Here is an 18,065-nt window from a genome sequence, read left to right on the forward strand (position 1 = left end):
CCAGAAGGTTGGTGGTTCGAGCCCACCCATGGACAGCTGAGGGCATGATTCCTGCATTTCAGCGGCTTGGATGACCCTCGAGGTCCCTTCCAACTCTACAATTCTATGATTCCTTAAAGGTAAAGGGACCCCTGACCATTAGGTCCAGTCGTGGCCGACTCTGGGGTTGTGGCGTTCATCTTGCTTTATTGGCCGAGGGAGCCGGTGTACAGCTTCCGGGTCATGTGGCCAGCATGACTTAGCCGCTTCTGGCGAACCAGAGCAGCGCACGGAAACGCCGTTTACCTTCCCGCCGGAGCAGTACCTATTTATCTACTTGCACTCTGACGTGCTTTCGAACTGCTAGGTTGGCAGGAGCAGGGACCGAGCAACAGGAGCTCGCCCCATTACTGGGATTTGAACCGCCGACCTTCTGATCGGCAAGTCCTAGGCTCTGTGGCAGCACTAAACGACTGCCCCAAGAGTAGTACTCCACTCAAAAGATCTTGCTAAGCCATGGCCAAACTCAAGAAATCCCCAGATTGGACATTTAACAGCTTCGGCAAACTGGATTCATAGCAAATGCTCCAGAACGCCGAAGAGCAAGGGCACCTGGAACAACAGGCAGCTTTTTTAAAAGCAAAATTAAGACGGACCTCAGCCCTCCCTATCAATAACTTCAACATATCTGGAGGCACAAGTATGTGTGTGTATTTGTTTTATTCATAATTTTCGAATTGCCTTGGGATACCAAAAGTATTTCTAGTTAAGGTGATTTTAACAAAACCGTTGACCTTACTTTTCAGAACATCCACTGATCCATTCTGTTATTTCAATGGCTATTATCACGTGTTAAAAGAAACATAACATGCACACATGTGTACAGGTTTTCATAAAGTCTATTTCATTATTTGTGGGTAGCGCATTCAACAGTTAAATACATTTAAATAATGTATTATGTAGTGACTGCACTAATGCAGAATTGAGAACTAGATAGGTAACCAATTTAACTAAAAACCAGCTAACAAGTAACTGCCTAAATACTCTGAATACAGCTCTTGTTCTAGGCCATCCGTCTGAGTAGGAAAAAAAGCCCCCCCGGGTCACACTGGAAATACATTTTTAAGGCCATATTCTTCTGATATCCCATTTCCTGCGGCAGCTTTCTTCACACCTCTTAAGCCTCCAATTCTAGGCCAAGACCAAGTTTGTGTCCACCAGCATTGATGTTCTTCCCATCGATTAGGGCAGACAGAGTGAGCTTCACACCTGCAGATCAATATAACCAAAGGGTTTTAGAGAAGGCAAGGTCCACTGAACACATCAGTTGTTGCTAACATTTTTCAATGCTCAAAGGTAGTAAATTATATTGAAACACACATGGATGCAGACGCCAGTGGGATTAGAAGCATCAAGCTTCACACAAAGGTGCCTACGGACCACTTAAGTTGCAGAGACACTTAAAAAGGAATGTTTCAAACTTTCATACTGAATGCAAGTAAGTCCTTTTTGAAGAGGCAAGCTCTGCTACTCTGAGAACTGTCAACTTTTTTTTTTGCAATTCATCTTTATTGTTTTTAACAAAAATGCTTTCTTAGCGTAAAATCACAGTACTGTATAAAGTTTCAGTTTCTTGTTAATGTGCATGTGTTTCTAAATCATAATAAAGAAAAACAAAGATATATTCTTACTCATTCAACACATTAATATTCTAATTACTTCTGACTTCCCTCCCCTTCTTATTTGGGTCCTTTAGAGTTCTTGGTTGAATGCATATCATAATAAATCTAGTTTATTGGTAACCAATTTTTCGCTACTTTTTGATGTTTCTCATTACAAGAGTTAATCTAAACCAGTCAAAAAATTTAATTCTCCGCAGTGGTCTTTCAGGTAATGTTTAAATATATTCCAATCTTTACTAAATTTTTCTTTCAGTTGATCCCTTATCTGTCCTGTCAGTTTATCCATCTCGGCGTATTCCATTAGTTTAATCAGCAAATCTTTTTTTGATGGTATCGTCTCACTTTTCCAATTCTGTGCAATCAAAACTCTCGCTGCCGTGGTGGCATACATAAATAATTTCTTTAAATTTCTAGGAATCTCCCTCCCAATAATCCCTAAAAGAAATGCCTCAGGTTTTGAACATCTTTTTCAACTCGTTATAGACTGAATCCCAAAATTCCCTCACTCTTTTACAAGTCCACCAGACATGGTACATTGATCCCACCGCCTCCTTACATTTCCAACATCGGTCTGAATTATTTTGTACATTATCGCTAATTTCCTTAAATACCAGTGATAACTCATGTAGTTTTCCTTAATAGAATAACATGCTGTGAACTTAATTTTTGCCATTCTGAGAGTTGTATGTTATGACCTAGATCTCTTGCCCATTTTACCATGGCTGATTTTACCTCCTCGTCCTTCACTGACTATTCTAATAAGATTTTATACATTTTGGACAGTGTTTTCTCACTGTTATATATCAAGTCTCTTTCGAACCTTGAATGGAGAACTGCCAACTTCCAAGAGCATGTTAACAACAGACTCCAGCCACCATTAACCTGAATATTAATCAAAACCTTCAACATCTCTCACATTCTTATCAAAATTATTTACCTGGCCTCAGGGTCTGGGTGTACCCAACTCCAACTAGACTAGAGTTGTTCACTTTTGCCTGCAAAACAATGAGAAGCAAGATGACATTTTTATCAATCCTTTGTGTCACACAATATGTTGTGCCCTAATTTTAACATCCCTTTGCCCTGCTCCAAAGAATGTACAGTGGTACCTCGGGTTACATACGCTTCAGGTTACAGACTCTGCTAACCCAGAAATAGTATCTCAGATTAAGAACCTTGCTTCAGGATGAGAACAGAAAACGTGCTCCGGTGGCCCGGCAGCAGCAGAAGGCCCCATTAGCTAAAGTGGTGCTTCAGGTTAAGAACAGTTTCAGGTTAAGAACCGACCTCTGGAACGAATTAAGTACTTAACCTGAGGTACTACTGTAGTGCCCAACTAGAACAAGAAGGCAGCACCTGCAACCAGAGTGTAATCTAGCATAAGCTTTCAACTGCTTTTTCAACTCATGATGACCAGGCTTCAAATAATCTCTCTCTCTCATATCCCCTCGCCATGGCAACACCAAACCCAGGGCTTCCTCCTAAAGGATGAGCTAGGTTAGGGAGGATGAGTACCAGCCCCAGAAGCTTGCAAATTGGCTTTAGCAATGAAGTTCCCGTGTGCAAGAAATGATGAATGCAACTCCGCTTCCCCACTCTCCCTCAAGCTGGAGGGACAGCACAAGAGCAGAGCCTTGTATTTGTACACAACTGGGCTGCTGTAGTTGCAATGGCCCAGTCGCGGCAGAGACACACCCCTGCTGTCCCTCACCAGAGGAGAATGAATAAGTCATGTTGCATCATCTCTGTTTCTGCCAAGTGGTTAAAACTTACGCTGTCCAGCAAGTACAGAGGAAGAGAGAGGCAGCATGCTTCTGCAGCCCTTCTCTAGCTCAGAGCTGGGTGACAGATTCACACTTCTGCTTGTCCCTGACCTTCTCCTGCATTCCAGTGATGTTATCACGAGACCAGGGACATGACGCACGGGAGCAGGAGCATGTCCTGACAACCAGACATTTTTTGTTGGCTACCAAGGGCTCCCAGAATTTGTAGACAGAAGATAATCATTAGTACTCAGGACTGTTCCAACCAGGAGATCTATGCAACTTGGGTTTTCTTCCCTTCCCTTTGCTTTAAAGCCTGTTTCTACTATGACATAGCTTCCTATCTTGTCATGCACAATGAAAATAAGAGATGGGTTAGTATTTATATACTGCCATCTATGTATGTGAGTCTTAGCAAAGAATGAGGCCACAGGTCAAAGGAACCCATTACAGCCATACCAGGCAAAAGCCTCAGAAGCAGTGCTACTCACTACAATATTGGACTGTTATAATCTCCATCAAATATCTATAAAGCACTTTAAACATGCAGTAGGAGGCTTTATACTGTTTTATCTTAACTTTACAACCACGTCCTTCAGGTCATTTATTCCTAATTTTACTGGTAGGGGTAAAAGATAATGGCACACCTACAGTTAAATTTACAGCTCAAAGCACAGCTGTGGGAAATCTTACCCCAATGCAATCAAGTCCCTGCTATGTAATTAGACCTCATTTCCATTCATGAGTGAACCTTACCAGAATTCTTAGAAGATACAGTCATACCTTGGAAGTCAAACAGAATCCGTTCTGGAAGTCCGTTCGACTTCTGAAACATTTGACTTCCAAAGCGCAACTCCTGCAACCAGTCCGAAGCTACGGAAGCTCCATCGGACGTTGGTGTCCAAAAACAGTTGGAAAACTATAACACTCACTTCTGGTTTTTGATCGTTCAGGAGCCAGAACATTCGACTCCCAAGGTGTTCAGGAGCCGAGGTACGACTGTACACAGCTTTTTCTGCTACACACAAAGCAATTCATCTGTGTAAACTTATGAAACAGGGGTGGGAATGACCCTGCCCCCTCAGAAACTCCAAATAGATGCTGCCCATCAATGTGGATGATACTGAGGTAGACAAATTATCTGTCCTTGCACAAGGCGGCTTCGGTTATGTTCTTAACCATTTTGCCGGGCTAGATCTCACTTGGAGAAAATGGTGCTACTGAGAGTCCGCACTGTTTAATTCAGACTATGAAGCCATTAAGAAAAGTTGTCCATGCCAAAGTTGGAGTTAGGCTGCTCACAAAGGTAAACTCAGGCACGAACAAAGGCCAGTTAGGAGATGCTCATTCAAGCTATGATGGGGAGGGGGGCTTCTCATGGTAAGGGATATAGAAGTTTTCTATGTATAGTTTTGTGGACCAAGACAGCTATGGCATTTTCTTCTATAGTTCTACTTACGGAAATAGAAGCGGTAGGATCCAACAGGTACTTTGCTGCAATTCCAAAACGAGTGCTATTGCTGCCCGCTGCCCAGTTAAGGTTTACAGCAGTCTCAAGGTTGTCGCTGACTTTTTGGTAAATTGAGCCACCGAACTCCGACCCATCGTTGCTGAAAAATAGTTTTGAAATGGTTTTTTTATTCAAGTGATAAAATAAAGAAAAGCTTCAAATGAAGAAGAGCATTGAGGCTTCCCTGTGACATAGTAAGTGACTGCATTTGAGGGTGGTAGTGGGAGATAAAAACCCTGGCTCACCCTAGAGAAAGTGCAAACATAATACAAAATGCAAACGTTTAGGCAGTCTTCCATTTCCCTCTGAAAGGCATGATAGTAACTTGTGACCCTTAAGTCACACTGGCAAGAATAATAGATTTCGTCAAGTTTTTCCTTTGCAGTCGTTATGTTTATGAAAGTGCTGTGAAAAGTGGCTTAAGACACTGCTGGTAAGTAAAAGGCTACAACGATGGTAAGCCACAACAGATTCTTTTGCTCTGTTCATGAATATTCAGTTCTCTTCCACCTCACCAAATACCCTGTAGTACATTAGCGTTCCAGGCCCGATTGATCTATGCACTAACTGCCGACTGAACTAAAAGGTAAAAAAGGTAAAGGACCCCTGGATGGTTAAGTCCACTCAAAGGCGACTATGGGGTTGTGGCGCTCATCTCGCTTGCAGGCCAAGGGAGCCGGCATTTGTCCACAGACAGCTTTCCGGGTCATTTGGCCAGCATGACTAAACCACTTCTGGCGCGATGGGACACTGCAACGAGTGCCAGAGCACATGGAAATGCCGTTTACCTTCCCGCTGCAGTGGCACCTATCTACCTGCACTGCTATGCTTTCAACCTGCTGGGTTGGCAGGAGCTGGGGCAGAGCAACAGGAGCTCACCCTGTTGCGGGGATTTGAACCGCCAACCTTCTGATCGGCAAGCCCAAGAGGTTCAGTGGTTTAGACCACAGCGCCACCCGCATCGCAGTTGAACTACAGCAGCAGGCCCGCCAGTAACTTTTCAAGTAGGAAGATTCCCTCAAGGCACTCCTTCCTGCTGCCACTCAAGAGAAGAAGCTGGAGCTCAGGAAATGCAGAACTGATTTGTTATCTACTGCTTTTTTGTATTTTTACAGTTGCTATGATAACTGCTTTTGTTTCTGATGTTTTTGATCTGTTTTATATTTGTTTTATGGTTCTCTTTTGCAGGCTATCTTGCCTCAGCAAGAATGGGAGAGAAGAGACCCAATGTCTGCCTCCAACAAATACACAACCATCTCTTTCTAGTTATATGGAGAGGAGCAAGAGTACACCTGTTCTTCCCACCTGTTCTTCGCTTTGCCCCATCTCCAATGTCCCCAGGATGTCCACAATGGGATGGGGGCACAATGGCAGCACAATATTAAAAAATGGGAGAACGCACATGTAAGATTGTCATTTGGAGGCCCAGATTGAACAAAGGTCAGTTGCTGGATTAGGACTGGAAAATTTAATTGCACAAAACAGGCGTGCATGTAGAGGTAGTATTCAAACAGTCATCCAGGAATGGGGCAGGGCAAACACAAGGGAGAAGTATTGTCCAATCCAGCCCAAGGTTTCTCAGAGGCTGGAAAAAGGGATATGGCTCTGCAAACACTTGTTTTCTGGCCCTCAAAAAGAGACAGCTGCATACAAACTGATGCGCTGTAGTTGGAAACTTCAGAACGCACACAAAAAAATCAGTACTAAAAGGTATGAAATACATTTTTCTCAAACGCTTGTACTTCCTTGCTTATTTTACAGTTCTTTAGTTTAGATTATAGCTTGTTGTTAAAGCTAACAGTTTAGAATACAGCCTCTCAGAAAGCCTTCCATATCACACTACAATTGCAAACCACCATTTCTTTTAAGTAACTGAAACCTCAATTTTCTGTTGGGCTTTCAATGCAACTCAGGTTGCCTTGTCTCTGTTAATTCGACTTGCCTAGTTAAAAAGGTACTGTAGTCTTCCAACTAATCAAGATGTTCCATGCAGTTTTAGGGGTGAAACTTAATTTAATAATAGTAATAATAATAATAATAATAATAATAATAATAATAAATTAACTAAACACTATTAATATATAACGTAACTGCAAGTACTTGGCAATGATTTTTAATGATTTCTATGCAATTTTACACATTTTACTTACCTAGCAAAACTAAATTATATTAATTTAACCAAAATATATTTTGAATTTACAAGCCATGTTACAATTCTTTTTAGCACCCCTCCTTTTTTGAAATCGGACGTTGAAAACTCCAACACACTCTAATGCACTATTTATCAATGAGAAACTGCAAGTTCTCATGCCAATTTGTACTAGATCATATCCAGTTGAAGTTGTGTGAAATAAAACTACTCACTGGAGCATGAAACCTAAGTTGGGAAGGTAGCCCATTTAAAAAAAAATGCATGCATGAACTTTTTAAAAATACTTTTTTTAAAACAACTAATATACATTAGAACAATGCTTAAAAAGTACTTATGCTATTCTATACCTTCAAATTTTATTTTGATAATTAATCACCCAGCAAAAAATCTATTCAGAATGTAGGCATATTCAGTGCTCCCTTAGTTTTCCCTTAGTTTTCAAAATTTCTGGATACCTTCATTAACTGTAATTGTGTTAGTTTCTGATACTTACACATTGGTGTGCAACTGGAAGTCTCCAGTCTTGTATCCCACAGAGAAGTTATTCCTTGTCAACTTGGATTTGGCACTATCAAAGGTCATTTGGTAGCCGGCAAGCCAGCCCTCATAACCCAAGACAACTGTACCATGGATGGCAGGTCCAGCAAAATCAAAGTCAACATCACAACCGAGGTTTATACATTCACGCTTATAAGCAGATTTGATTTTGCCACTTTTCTTCCTGGAAAAAGAAATATATAAGAAAAAAAACCTGCTCTTCCCCTGGAATGCACAAGTTATACTGATTCACATCTTAAGCAGATAAATTAAAGATGTCCACGTAGTCCAAAATGTGAGTATTCACTAGATCAAGAGCCAGAGAGCCGACCTGTGGCTACAAGAAGGAGATCTGTATGTTTAAGGGGCAAGAGAGTTTGTAGAATGACTTTACTTGAAATTAGTAACTCAACTCTACAGTAGGAAACTTGTTCAGTATCAAATTCCTGGCACCTCTAGGTAGGGCAGGAAAATCATGGGGAGCTGCTGGTAGTTTGACCTATGGCCTCACTTGGTGTTAAGTGGTTCCACATTTTCTCAAATGACATAACTAGAAGCATATCATGGGGTAAAGTGAAATCAGTAAGTTTATTATATGCCACTCAAGTATACAAATATTTGCCTATCATTCTTCCCCATGAGTCAGGCAGAAGCCAAGCCTAAAACAATCAATAACTCCTGCCCTTGCAGAGTAAATAAACCGATTCAGCAGTTTAAGTTGTTTTATTCAGAATTTAGGAATCAAGGCAGTTCAAACACAAGTTAATGGAGGCTTTCCCCACTTACCACTATCTAGTTGATAACAATATCTGCTACTACATTTTATGAAGAGAAGTCTGGATTCTGTGACACCAAGAACTAAAAAACAGCTTCACACTGTCTGCTCTGGTTATAACTGGCATTTGGAGACAGAAAAGTGTCTTTTGCCAGGTCAGATGAATAGCCATTACTGTACGTTTGGCTGGTTTTCCTCTGTCACATGTTTTTGGGATCATCTGCTTGAATTCACTGAGATTTTATAGAATTATTCCTTGAACCATGGGCACAAGGCACCATGTATCTGCCTGAGATGTATTATAAAATTAACACAAATTAAAGTAAGTATTATGTGTGGTGTGAATTCATTTTGTATATTTGTGTTTTTTTCTTTTTAAAGACCACAGTATGTGTCCAGCCACTCAAGTCTTCTTCAGTAGCATTCATTAACCCATCTCTCACTTTCAGTGTACTCTACGTGGAACGTGCCAAGACTTAAGAGGGAAAGAACTTACCCGGTGTTTGGTGAGAAAGTTGTGTCAAATGTCAACTTCAAACCTTTGGCAAGCTAGTTTAGAGAGGGGGGGAAAGTTATGAATTAGCAGATGTAAAAAGTGACTTCCACTTAACTTTTCAGCAAATCGAAACTCAATTACCTGATCTTCAATTGCCATTTCTGTTCCCAGAGTGTTATCCGTGTTCCATTTTTCTGTGAAAGTGACACCATACTCAGACCACTTGTATTTTGTCTCCAAGCTCCCATTCACTTTTCCTGTGTCTGTGTTTGATGAACCAGCTGTTGCGAACTCCTAGCAGGACAATGCAGGTGGGAAGAAAAGGTTTAACAAACCGAAGGGGAATACAGAGAGGAGCAATTACTACTACGACTATTATAATATCCCTTCTTTTTTCTTGACAGGACTCAAGGCAGTTTACAGATAAAAATAAGAACTTGTTTTACCAAAAAACCCTGCAGTTTTCTAAAAGTTTCTGACGTAACTAATTGGACAGAATCATCTTTGAGTTTCAATGCCATTGACCATGACTTACTGAAATTCTGAAAAATCGAACAATCTGTATACCTCTGCTACAATTGTGTCACTGCAACTTGTGTTATAAAAATCTCAAACAACACTCAGAGCAACCAGAAACTCCTGGTCCGTTTATGACAAACTGGTCTGTAGCAAACTATATGTTACTTCTTTAGGCAAAATTTGAAGAAACCACCACAAATTCCAAATTTTACTATGAATACAGAGAAGAGGAAGGGCGAGAACAAAGTACACAAACCTGGTCATTCTTGTTTAACATGTTATGCCCGAAAGACCCTGGTGATCAAGCTACTTAATTATGGGGCCTGAGGTATTATTAACCTGTACTTTAAAAGGAATCACACAATGACCAAAAAGAAATGTAATTTCTCAGTTCAGGCAATCGTACAAACCATGATTTGGAAAATCAGAAAAAATGCTCTCTCCTTCATTACAGGGATCCAAGTTGAGCATCTATGCTAATACTGCTAATACTGAAATTGTGGCTTGCAAACCCATCTGAAACTATACCTTTGAGATTAGCATTAGTTTGCCCAGCTTGGACTTCAGAACAAACTATGATTATTACAAATGAGAAAAGGGAGAGGAGGGAGAGGAGCTTGCAAGGGAAGGAAGAGAAATGAGTCCATGGCAGATTCCCCATTCAGCTGTCACATCAGAACACTGCATGTTAAACAAAGTCAACTTAGTTTGCAATTAGACTAGAAAGATTCCCTTAAAAGAAAAGAGAAAGAGGAAAGGAAAGGCAATAAAATCACTTTCTCCTTCATTTCTATGTGCTTGAAATTTTACGGGGGGGGGGGGGAAGCATGCAACATAATAATTTGGAACTGAATTTGTTTTGAACTGTTTTTAATGTTGCATTTTAAATTGCTGAGACCTTCCCTGGGACCTTAAGATGAAGGGAGGGTAAATAATAATAACGCCTCATGGAGACAAGTTTAACCCATGGCCTTTCGCTTGTTAAGATGTTTTCACTGATTTTAATATTCTTGTCACCTTGGCGCCATGTGATGAAGGGCAGATTACTACTACTACTACTGCTGCTGCTGCTGCCGCCTGGGGAGGGGAGAAAGGGTGTGTGGCAAGGCTGAGAAGGGTCTGGAGCCCTCCCCACCACATTTCAGAGGTTATGAGCTACTGTTTAATATTACGTCAAAATTGCACTTACCACGCCACTTGCAGATTTCGTTTTCACATCCAATTTCACCAGACCAAAACCTTGACAGACAGAACTGAAATTACTACTGCCCTTTTATACAACATACCAGTGTTTCAAGCAGTTAACACTACAGCCAAGCTTGAATACAATTCCAGGCAGAGTCGTAAGAAAACATTACGCTGCTCTCTTCCTGGTTGCATCGCTGTAACTGTAACAAAATTCTGATCTTAGGACATCTACGTCTCTGATGAATGAGCAAGGGCTCTTTCACTAAAGCATTGCTTTTATTTAACTACAGTGATAGTAAAGCATTCTACAACTGAAATGACCATCTACATGGATCTAATCAATTTCTCTAGCAACATCAAGAAAAAAGTTCATTTCTTGCATATACTGCACATGCTAGTTCCCAGAACAGATGGGGGAAAGGCTTTTAAAAACTGAAATATTAGAACAAGGACCCACCCCCAAAAGAATTCACACCAAGCTTTTAGTGGGGGCAAAAGCATTTTACAGAAGAGGCCCAGGACATGCTACTTTCCGATGGGTTCCTAACCAACTCTAAAGCGTCTTTGCCTACCTTAGGGAGCCAGGGACTGCATCTATCTCACCCCAGACCCTTCTGAAAGATTCACTGTTGGACCAAAGAAAACTCAACAGACCTTTGCTAGACCAATAGCAATCTAAAAATCCATTTATGGCTTCCATGATCCCCTTGAAGTTTTGGCAATGCGGAATGAAATCATTTTGTTCTTTGCCAAAGCTCAGCAGAGCAGAACCCAATATTTACCTGGGAGATATTTACTTAGATGCACCCCACAGTAGTTAGTATGGAATATGAATATGTAAATGGTTTCATGAAAGCAGTCATTGCTCAATTTAGAATCCAGAAACAAGAAATCAATTCTCCTTGCATTCCCCCAGCAAGGCTCTCTCCTAGCAAGCTGTTTTGCCCTGGGGGGGGGGTATGCCCCATTTGCATTATACATTTAAAGCAGTATCATAGCACTTTAAATAGTTAAGTGTGCTAAGAGCTGATAGGAGTCCCCATTCCTCTTCTGAGGAAGTATACACAGAGTTCTATGGGAAGGGGACTATAGTTAAGCCCCACTGGGAACTGTAGCTCCTTGAGAAGACTGGGATTATCCTACTTTACCCAGGATTCTTTGGGGAATCCCTAACTGTTTCAAATGGTTCATTCATTCATTTGGTTAATAAAACTTACTGTACAGCTTGATTATAACAAAACAAAGTAAAACCAGCAACCTCAAAGTGGTTTTAAGTGTTTCTTCTAATGTCAGTGAACATGCAATTCTGCGCTGACATTAGAAGAGAAAGAGAGCAGAATCTTTGACACTGTTATAAAACGATACACAAATTAACACAAGGAAAAAAGCAGCAGCTCTTTCAGAATCCCCCTTTTCCCAGTACATTGTTTATTTCCACAAACGCAAAAATGCATCAATCAGTGCTTTCTGTTCAGGGGCATTCAACCCATCAGGTTCTCAGCTGCTGGTGAGTGAAAATTTTAACTGCCTCAGGACCTTATCCATCCCAATAACCTCATAAACTCCCACCCTGCTCCTGGTGCCCTGCAACCCCCAAGGAAGAACCATCCCACAGTTTGAAAACTAAGGTTTCCCTCGCTGGAAATCAGCTACCAGCACTAGTAAGGGAGGGGGGGGATATTGTTAATTCAACTCCCACCTCTTGCTCCTGTCAGAAAAAAAAACAGCACCCAGGGTAGACGGGTGAGTTCTCACTTTGCTATAACCATAGTAAATTCCCTTTGCGACATCTATGCCTGTTTGAAAATCGTAGTGCTAAGGCCTATCGTCAGAAACTTTTGATCTGAGCTACCTTCCAAGTGTTCCCTAAGCAGTATATTTAATACTTTTATTAGTCTCCCGATACAGTAGGCTCCACTGTACTTGGCAGTGCCAATCTTTATATGTCCAAAGAGAAACTAAACTAAACGGTGAAAATATTCAGCAGCAAGTTACAGTTATGTCTAATGACATGCCAAACATTCTGGTGATAAACATTCCACTTCTAGCAATAATTTGCTCACTAAAGTGGGGAAAAGGTGGAAGACAGCAACTATGTAACATAGTTTGGGTTTGCTGAGAGCAGCAGTAAATGTTGTGTCCGCTTCCAAACAATACTATATTCTTTACAAATGTTTTCATACCAAATCCTTTGTTGAAGACGTCTCTGGCAGACTTGCCAAGGTCCGCATATGGTGGCGGGATAGCCATTGGAGCTAGGAAGACAAAATAATGGGAATGTTAGTACTCCAAGAACAAAACATAAGCAGTAATTAGTTCTGTCTGCTGTGAAGTCAAATAACAATTCATAATGAGGTGGTTAGCCAGTACTGCTGCATATTTTTTTAAAGTAATTTGACCAAAGGTGATATATTTAGTCTGGCAATGCAGTACTGTACTAAAAGGAATTGCAAAGTTAAGATAACAGACTAACATACCTCTAGATGATTTTAGGGGGGATCCGGGTGCACTTTTACAACAGCAAAGGCGAATATTTCAAATATATACCAATATTTAAAATACATTATAACAAGCAAACAATTGTTGGTGCATTTTACAAAATGCCTCCTCCCCCATTCCATGCATGAAAGTCCTACAAAGCAGATGTTCACATCCAATAATGCCAAGAGCCACTCAGTAACAGCTGCAAATCTATTCACATAGTGGAAGTAAAACCCAATATCCTCTTTACTTATTAAACTGTTTCCACACAAATCTGTTTTAATCTGTAATACAGCTTTGCTCATGCAGAATATGGAGAATCCTGTGACAATTGAGGACAGACACATGCACACTCCATATAACACAAACTGCATGAAACGTGTAAAAAAGGTAAAGGACCCCTGGACGGTTAAGTCCAGCCAAAGGCGACTCTGGGGTTGCGGTGCTCATCTCCCTTCAGGCCGAAGGAGCCGGCATTTGTCCATAGACAGCTTTCCAGGTCATGTGGCCAGCATGACTAAACCACTACTAGCGCATGGAGGACTGTGATGGAAGCCAGAGCGCACGGAAACACCGTTTACCTTCCCGCCACAGTGGTACCTATTTACTCGCACTGGTGTGCTTTAGAACTGCTAGGTTGGCAGAAGCTGGGACAGAGCAACAGGAGCTTGCCACAATGCACGCATTCGAACCACCAACTTTCCAATCGGCAAAACGTGTACCATGAATCAAGCATCACATTTAACTTGCATATCACTGAACAAAATACTTGTTAAAACTTGGTTAACAGCATTTGTTATTAATATGTTCAAAATATTGACAGGCAGATATAATGTTGTGAAGAGCTTTGGTTTCAGATTTCTGCACACTATGCTGCTGTTAAAGCACAAAAGCAGGCCAAACCCATTATTTTTGGTCAGTTGGCAACCCTAGTCACAGTCTGATGAACTCCTGCTCAGATGATGGATCTTTCATTTTGGGAGAAAGTTAGAATTCAATGAGTGGTTTGAACCAAACATCAATATGTAATATTTCCAAGTCAAAATGTATTAGTGCACATCTGAGGCATGAAGGATAACATTAGTACATTTTCGCATGCACTAATGTATAAATAAATGTTTATCCTACAACAAAGGCCTGTATTTCCATTTTTCTGCTGTGCTGGGTATAAAAATATGACAAGAATGCAATAGTAATTATGTTTCACTTGCATATTAGAGAAATGCAGTTGTGTGGGTTTGTACTATGTAGTTTTGTCAACTGGGATAGAATGGGCTCAATGAAAGCCAACTTCTCCTTTCCTATCCAGTAGGATCAGCAAATTGAACCCCCGCCCCAGACCATCCATTTCTTCACCTCCCCTCAGCTGCCAATTCAGCTGGTGGCAGCTGAAGCAACTCACTTTGGGGGATAGGCAAGGTCCACTACCCTGCACTCTGTGGGGCACTTCTGGGTAGCTCAGTCGGTAGAGCACAAGGCAAAGTTTTAATAGGCATTCTAAATATCACTTTCTCCAAATTTCAAAAAATGTTGACAATTTTATCAGAACATACATTTGCAAAGAAAAAGCACAAGGCCTGCCAATTTGAACAGTTAAGTGTTTAAGTCCCATTGAAACCAATGGGGGGGAATTCCAAGCCAATACCATTAAGAATAAGGTGCCAGCCATGTAACAACTTCTTAATAATGAATTTTAGCAAGTAATTGCACTTCCTAATTCCAGTTATGTACTGAGCCCTAGGGACAGACGATCAAGGAGCGAAAATATTTGCAAAACCCTTGCTAAGAGCAGCCCAGTGTATGATGATTAAACCACAAGTTATGAAGATTACATAATTATGCTGCACCTTTCCCTCAAGATATTATTTCAAACACCTCCACACCCTTATCACAAAGCACATCCCCAAGGCTTTGCAAATATCTGCAGCTCCCAACATATTAACATATTAAGCAGTCCAGGCAGGCACACCCATAACAGACAGTAGAAATATTTCATTTAAACACATATTTAAGCAGCTTAGCCCCCTAGATTTCAAATACTTATTTTGACTTTTTCTGACTGTGGATTATATGGTGGGTTAGGTATTAGTCTCATCGTCAAAGCTCACTCTTACTGTAACTTATAAATCTGTTAGTTAGGTTACTTCAACATCCTTACTTCATCTCCCTACTTACGTCTTGGACGCTGACATGCTGGATTAAAAGACATAGCTATCTAGTCCAATTTAGAGAATCTATAAAATGGAAAATTACATTAAAAATAAATTACACAGATTTTAGAATTAAGAACTCTTGTGGTATTCAGATAACTCTCATGTCACGACTTTGGGGAGGGATGCTGCACACAAAGATAACAGAAAATTTCTGCAGTTTCCCTTCTGAACGGAAGTGTCCCTTTACTCATGAAGGCTGCCTCTGTCCCACATAAAGGAGACGACTTTGGGTGTGGCAGCTATTGGGGATAAAGGAGGGGTGGTGGTGGTGGAGAGAGAGAAGATAAAATAACTTTTTCCCTGCTACTGCAATGTGAATTCTTCCTTGCGGCCATCTTAGGGAGCAAGTCCTGACCCCTTCTCTGCAGCGCCAGCCTAAGTACAGCCCACCAGAAAAGCACATCCTCCTCTCCTCTTTGCAAACGTCACAAAGCTACAAATAAAGAAAGGAGCAGATCTGAACCCGAAAACTAGGATCGAAAAGGGGAGTATAGGAGAATGCCAGCTCCTTTTTTGCAAAGGGGACAGTTTGCAAACGGGAGCCAAGCCAAAAACTTGCAAGGGTGAACCATCCAGAAACTGCAGAGGAAAGGGAGAGGGAGCCACCTTGATGCTCAACTTAACTAGACGCCAAGGGTACTTGACCCCCAAACAATAAAGCAAGTGACATGTTGTTCGTATCTTTATTTTGGAATTATGTGGAAATTGTTCGATTTGCTTGTGTACTTTTTGAAGTTTTGTTTATTATTTATAATTGCTTTTTTGTTTGTAGTTATGTGCTTTTCTTATATACATTGTAAGCCGCCTTGAGCATAGTTTTAACTTCGCAAAGGCGGCATACAAACAAAATGACTGATTGATTGAAAAAGCAAGCGAAGAGGAAAGCCCCAACAGGAAACTGGGGAGAGGAGGCCCTGCGCCAGATACCTCACAAGGGGGAAAGAGAGGAGGAAGGGAAAGGGGGGGGACATCCCCCTCGGGATCCCCCCATCCCCCCCCACGGAAAACCTTGACGAAAAGAGCGCGTGGAGAAACACCCCGAACAGAATAAATTCCCTATTAAGCCCCGAAGGAGGGATTTGAGGCTGAGCCAACCTCGCCGGGCTGTTGTTGCGGGGAAACGAGAGCGGGGGGGAAATGCTTCCTTTTCAACTCCTTTCCTCTCCCGCGCCATCACCCCGGGCAAAAGGAACCCCCCCACCCCATCCCGCGTTGTCATGGTAACCCCGCCACGGCCCTTACCTGCCCAGTCGGGGGGGAAAGGGACGTGCTTCTTTCCGAGACCCAGAGAGACCCGCGCGCGCCTCCGCCGCCGCCCCTCCCTCTTCTACCCGCGTGAAGGCCGCGCTGGAGGGCGAAGTGAAGGAGACACCTCGCGCTCGCCGCCCGCCTGCGCGCAAGGACCCCCTCCGCGACTCGGGCGCGCAACGACAGACGGGCTGCCCGAGGCGGGCGCCTAAGTTGGAGCGGCCCCGGGGACGCTTACGGAGACGGGCCGGCGGCGAGCAAGCGAGCGCCGAGGTGACACTTTGCGACAAAATGCAGAAGGAGGGATGCAGAGAGAGCGGGGACGGGCGCGGGGAGTCTCGCGGCCCACGCAGGTGCTGGAGTAGACAGCCCTGTCGAGGAGATGCCGCGGGCCGGCGGGGTCCTCGGCTCGAGGAGGGTGGGGCGGAAAAGGGGCGGGGCTCCGGAGGGAGGAGAAGAGGGGCGGGCTGCTACAGGGCAGCAGAGCAGACATGCGCAGTGCGAGCGAACGAGAATCGCAGGTTTCGATGGTGCTAGGAGGCCGCGCCTGCGCTTTGTCGGGTACGAAGCCGCGGGGAGCTCAGGGCGGAGTTGCTTTTGAGCTGAGCATGCGCGGAATTGGAGCCTGAACCGCGCCTTCCGAAGAAGAGTAGAAGCGCGTAAATTTATTCTACCAACAAATCCGTTTTTTTCACTGCAACAAATGCTATATCCAGACACACAACCCACTGGGTTGTGTGTCTGGATATAGCATTTGTTGCAGTGAAAAAAAGTATTCCCGGTTTTTATTATATACATATGTTTAGATATAGATAAGGAGAGATCTATAAACAAACACACACAATTTTTTTTTACAATATATTCTGTAAATATAAAATCACAGAAATGTTGGAAGGGGCTGTGAGATGAAACACCTCATGGTCTGCTGGCTGAGGGGGGATATATGGTAAATACAATTGCATAAAATGCAACATAGATTATTTGGTTCTATATATATAATTTATGTTTTTCAGATGTATACATTTCCCTGATTTTGCAATCATTTTAACATTTCAAAACTTGACTTCCATCCCCCTCTTTCTGTGGTTACTTAAATTTATTTTTAATGTCTTCTGCATATCCAAATTAATTTGCTCATTTATTCATCTGCTTTAAATATATACTCTTATAAAACTGCATGTTATTGCAGTGAACCTGCCAATGTTCTTATCTGTTTACAATTTATCTGTAAATATTCAATAAATCATTTCCATTCTTTTATAAAAAAAAGGTTTGTTGTCTTGCTTTCTTATTCCGTTAAGTTTTGCCATTTCTGCATATTCCCTAAGTTTTTGTATCCATTCTTCCTTTGCTGGGACTTCTACTTCTTTCCATTTTGGGGCGAGTATTTTTCAAAACTTTTAAAATAGCATTTTCACAGCGTTCTTTTAATATGTGTGTAGATTCCGCTTTAGTGGGCTGTTCCCAGGCTGTCCTGGTTAGTCCAACAATTGAATCCATGCTGGATTCAGGAATTAGGAAA

The 18,065-nt window shown here is 41.9% G+C and overlaps 1 protein-coding gene across 2 annotated transcripts; it reads right to left on the reverse strand.

Moving 5' to 3' along the window:
• Positions 1-680: 680 nt before the first annotated feature.
• VDAC2 (voltage dependent anion channel 2) lies at positions 681-17,033 on the reverse strand. Of its 2 annotated transcripts, XM_083614836.1 has the most exons (10): positions 16,538-17,033; positions 15,258-15,316; positions 12,785-12,856; positions 10,603-10,652; positions 9,036-9,188; positions 8,895-8,947; positions 7,580-7,807; positions 4,884-5,034; positions 2,599-2,656; positions 681-1,248 (listed from the first exon to the last, which is right to left on the reverse strand). In XM_083614836.1, exons 2-10 carry the CDS (start codon positions 15,289-15,291, stop codon positions 1,157-1,159), a joined length of 891 nt encoding a protein of 296 aa, XP_083470962.1. In that variant the 5' UTR covers positions 15,292-15,316; positions 16,538-17,033; the 3' UTR covers positions 681-1,156. The 2 variants fall into 2 exon arrangements, with proteins under 2 accessions (XP_083470962.1, XP_083470963.1); XM_083614837.1 differs by lacking the exon at positions 15,258-15,316 and having other exon boundaries at positions 16,538-16,982.
• Positions 17,034-18,065: the final 1,032 nt, after the last annotated feature.

Source organism: Podarcis filfolensis (assembly GCF_964270895.1).
Source record: "Podarcis filfolensis genome assembly, chromosome: 5".
Classification (NCBI taxonomy): Eukaryota; Metazoa; Chordata; class Lepidosauria; order Squamata; family Lacertidae; genus Podarcis; species Podarcis filfolensis.